A 4,310-nucleotide genomic window follows, 5' to 3' on the forward strand; every position below is an offset into this window, starting at 1 on the left:
CACTTGGTAGCCTACACTTACCTACCCATACTAATTATCATAGTCCACCCTATTGGGCCCAATATCTACATAGCATATTTCTATCGAGTACAAGCTTTGATACCATCTGTAACGCCTACATAACATCTTACTATCTTACTCCATCAATATTATCCCTAATTTAACCACCACATTCTAAATGGTGTAGGATTTCATTAGAACTTCCCAAGAGCATTTTAGTATTACTCTCGCTGAAGCATGCTTAGCCCCAAAGTTTTTTTAAATTGTAAAACCAACCACTTTGAAAAGACCTTAGTGTTAAAAGAATGATATGTTACTTTTAAACCATCATCATTGCACAAATCGGTGATGTGAGATTGGAACTAGGTAGCCCACATTTACCCACTCACATCGATCGTCACATGTTTTATATTCCTAACTACTAATCCTTGATTGATGAAGGTAGGATCCAAGTGATTGATGAAGTATTCACAAAAAAATAAATAATAAATTAAGATCAACTAAGAAAAACACAGAGACACCGCTTTTATTTTTATGCTCGTCCTGACAGGCTGATTTAATTAGGTTTTTTAAAGGCAAAAACACGTTGAAGATCATAATAGTTCTTGATTGATCAAGTCCAAGTGAACAACCACTATATAAGTTCTTGACTAACTTGGCTAGATTACTCATGGATGGTAAAAAATGTTGCCATCATTTCTTGTAAATCCTTGTATATAGCCTAAAAAGCCGTAACTTGTTCTTTCTATGTGGGTTGTTGAACCTGATTGATACTCATGTTCTAGGTCATCATTTTTGGTGAAAAATGCTTCATCAACAATTAAACCTAATTAGAGTTCTTAGATTTTTTAAAGGCACAAATACATTGAAGATTGTGATAGTGCCCATACCTAGCATGCTAAACTGTTGAAGAACAATTTCACTCCACAACTAATCATCGTGGATCTTCACTTGAAACCTAATATGGACCTACAAAGCAAAAATAACATGATTATCTCTAGAGCACTGGCGTAATACCAGCCAAAGATACAACGATACTTAAATGGTGTTTGGAATGCTAAAGAGTAAGAAAGATCTATAATTTGGCATACTTGGTATCAAGGATCTAAGGCAGTATTTATAACCCTTTGGCATGACATTTCCTTGTTGGGGACAAGAAAAGTGACTACCAAAACTAATAGGCTAAAGCACAAAACCACAATTTATTAAAGTGGGATTTCTTGGAGATCCTCAACTAGAGGTGACGGCAGACCATGACTTTTTAAACTGTTATGCAGATTTCAACCAACTGTTAGTCTCAGACTATACATACAGATAATGGTCTCAAACATCATCAAGAATAGAATAGTTCTTGGTTATGCAATTGCTAGGCCTTCAAGGTCAAGCACCTTGACATAGGCTCAAACATCGGAGAAAAATCATGAAATGGGTCCGAAATAAATGATATGCTCATTCCCTAGAAAATAGTGATTACATGTCACTCTTCGTTCTTCTTGGTTATACGATAATAGATCAATCAAATGAAATAAATCCTACAATTAAAAGATTGACTACCCAATCAATTAGTAAAAGAAGAAAGAAATGTTGAACAAGAATCCTACATTTTAGAGAATTTCAACAAAGGAAAGAATTTTACATATCAACCTAAGGTATTGTTGCTATCTAGTTGTGTATAGATGACCTTTCTATTAAGGAAATCTCTTTGATTGTAATATTAATTCTAATTTCCTTATCTCTTTAGTATCATAACTAATTTATACCGTATAATACTTTTGTACAAAAACACAATGGAATACAATTAAAAAATTATCTTGTTCTTCTATTTCTTCACCCGGAAGTCTATGACAAAAACCCTTGACTCAGCATTTCCGATAAGCCTCCTAGTTGGTGGTTCTACCAACACAGATATACCTTCTACAAGGAGTACCTAAAAGGCCTTGACCATCCATAAATATGTTTCATATGTGACTCCTTCAACAAGAAATTTTTTTTTTTCTTTCATGTGTAAACCAATAATGCATAGTTGAATTCTATCTATATATATGATGGGGACCAACGCTTACTGCAGCAAAGGTTTCAATCAAGTCTTTAATATCAAAATTAGTGTTGTGATTTTTTTAGCCCTTAAATTGCATCAAAGACAAATATTTAAAATTATATGTATTGATAACCAAATTCTGATATAGTTCATTGTTTCTAAATATGATTTTTATGTCACTAATCCATATTAACTATTTTTAAATTTTAACCTATGATGTGAGCCTGGCTCTTTATATATATACAATATATATTGCATATTCGGATGGACTGGGAGTCTAGGAGAACAGAGCATATTACAATATACACTTATTGACCATTTCATAACAAAAAGCAGTATTATACTCCCATACTTCAGCTTTTCCAAAGCCTTATATGCAAACCCGAAACAAAGAAAAACAAAAATAGACTTAACATCCATCAATAGATAAATTAATTAGTCTATGCTCATATTTAATTTCTTTTTCCAACTAAAAGCCATAATTAAAAACATATATATCGAACGCCAATAACAGGGGATAACTATAAGAGATATAACGAATCATCGATCAACCAATCTGCTTCACTTTGTCGATCATCGACGCAGCTTGCTAGCTCAGGGCTCGAACTCTTCCTTGTTCTCTTGGAACTCCTCTTGGTTCTGATACCCTTCAAAGGAGTTATTATTGTCGTACAAGTTTCCGCCATTTTTATTACCATAGTAACCCCTGTTGTTGTACCAGTTATTCTTCGAGTCCACAACCCTGGAGTTTCCATACTGATTCTGATCATAATTCTTCTCGCTGTTAATGTCATAGTAATACTTACCACCTGACATAAACCTGGTGTCGCTCATGCCTTGTCTCTCAACATGGTAGCTACCACCATTGTTGTTGTCGTAGCCGTTCGGGTTAGCCACGTAGCCACTTCCAGCAAGCCTGGTCCTGGTCTCAGTCCTCCTGCCATTTTGGGTGTTCTCAAAGGTGTTCTCATTGTTGTAGTAATTGTTGTTGTTATTGTTGTAGTGGTCAGTATTGTAGGATTTTGGGTACTTGTTGACGGGCTCCTCCGACTGGGTTTTGTACTGAGGAGTGGTGGTGTATGGTTCGAAGGTTGTCGGCGTGGTGGTGGTGGGAGTGGGTGTGGTTGTAGTAGGAGAAACCTCGATTGTCTCGTGACCGTAAAGGCCATAACCAGTTTGGGTCTGGGGGATGAATGTGGGCTCTTCTTCTTGCTTATTCACAACTTCTTCTTTGCTGTGAAACTCCGGGTCTTTGACATAGTTATTGTTGGTAACTTTGCTGAAGAACTGGCTTTCTCTGGCCTGAGTTTGCAGAGAGAGGAGAGCTAGGAGGACGACAAAGCAAAATAGCTTTGTTGAGCAAGCCATTGATGGGAAATAATGATGGGAGTGCTAGTGGTAGTGTGGAGGTGTATAGTGAGGGAAGGCTAGCGATTGTCCAGCCTTTATATAGAAAAAAGTATGATTTTTAATTTTTTTTATACCCCCGGTATTTTTATTATTTTTTTTTATATCCCTGGTATTTTCCACTCATTAGGTGCAAATGGGACGGAGGATAGGTGATGATTGTGGTCCCCTCGGAAGGGGAAAGAACTTCAAACGCTGCGAAAAAGCACTTTTTCTGCCCTTTTGTTCTTTAATTTGTTTTATTAATTTTAATTATTACACTTTCTTTTTTCTGGCACAGCTTTTTTTTTTTTTTTTTTTTTTTTCTGGCACAACTTTATCATGTACAAGTTGTGGAAAACAACATAATTAAGAGCAAAGATTTAAAAAAAAAAAATTAAATAATAGTAGAAGAGGAAGCCTGGTGTGACCTATCTGTCTCTGATGACTAATCCATTTTTTGTTATTTCGTTTCTTGCAAGGGAATGTTTTTGTTTTTTTTTTTTTTAATAAGAGAATTAATGTTAATTCAATTTTAAGAGAGATTATTTAGATTAATGATAGAGGAATATATAAAGCTAACAAGAAAGTTGGTCAGGTAACAAATTGTTTCTTAAGGTGGGTGAAATGTGATTGGAAGGATAATGATTAGATTAAGGGGAAATTGAAAAAGGGTAATTTGGGGAATTAGAGATGAAGGTGGGAAAAGGGAAAAGCATGGAAGGACTCGGGAGGGTAATTATGCGTGGATTGAGGAGTGGGTGGGACATTCAAATAATGGCATATGATATAGTGTGTGCATAAAGCATGTGATGTGCCCTTCCTAGCACTGTCTAATTGATCAAGAGCTACTGTACCTTCCAATTTCAACGACAGATTTAAATCA

At 35.5% G+C, this 4,310-nt stretch overlaps 1 protein-coding gene across 1 annotated transcript; it reads right to left on the reverse strand.

Moving 5' to 3' along the window:
* Nucleotides 1–2,331: 2,331 nt before the first annotated feature.
* Nucleotides 2,332–3,466, reverse strand: LOC107425079 (protein E6). Its single transcript, XM_016035014.4, has one exon. The coding sequence runs from the start codon at nucleotides 3,404–3,406 to the stop codon at nucleotides 2,633–2,635; it is 774 nt and encodes a 257-aa protein (XP_015890500.2). The 5' UTR covers nucleotides 3,407–3,466; the 3' UTR covers nucleotides 2,332–2,632.
* Between the last annotated feature and the right edge of the window lie 844 nt (nucleotides 3,467–4,310).

This window comes from Ziziphus jujuba, chromosome 1 (genome assembly GCF_031755915.1).
Source record: "Ziziphus jujuba cultivar Dongzao chromosome 1, ASM3175591v1".
NCBI classification, from domain to species: Eukaryota; Viridiplantae; Streptophyta; class Magnoliopsida; order Rosales; family Rhamnaceae; genus Ziziphus; species Ziziphus jujuba.

Bases quoted from the DNA above. Each gene is read 5' to 3' on its own strand.
- LOC107425079 (XM_016035014.4), bottom strand. From the start codon at position 3,406: ATGGCTTGCTCAACAAAGCTATTTTGCTTTGTCGTCCTCCTAGCTCTC.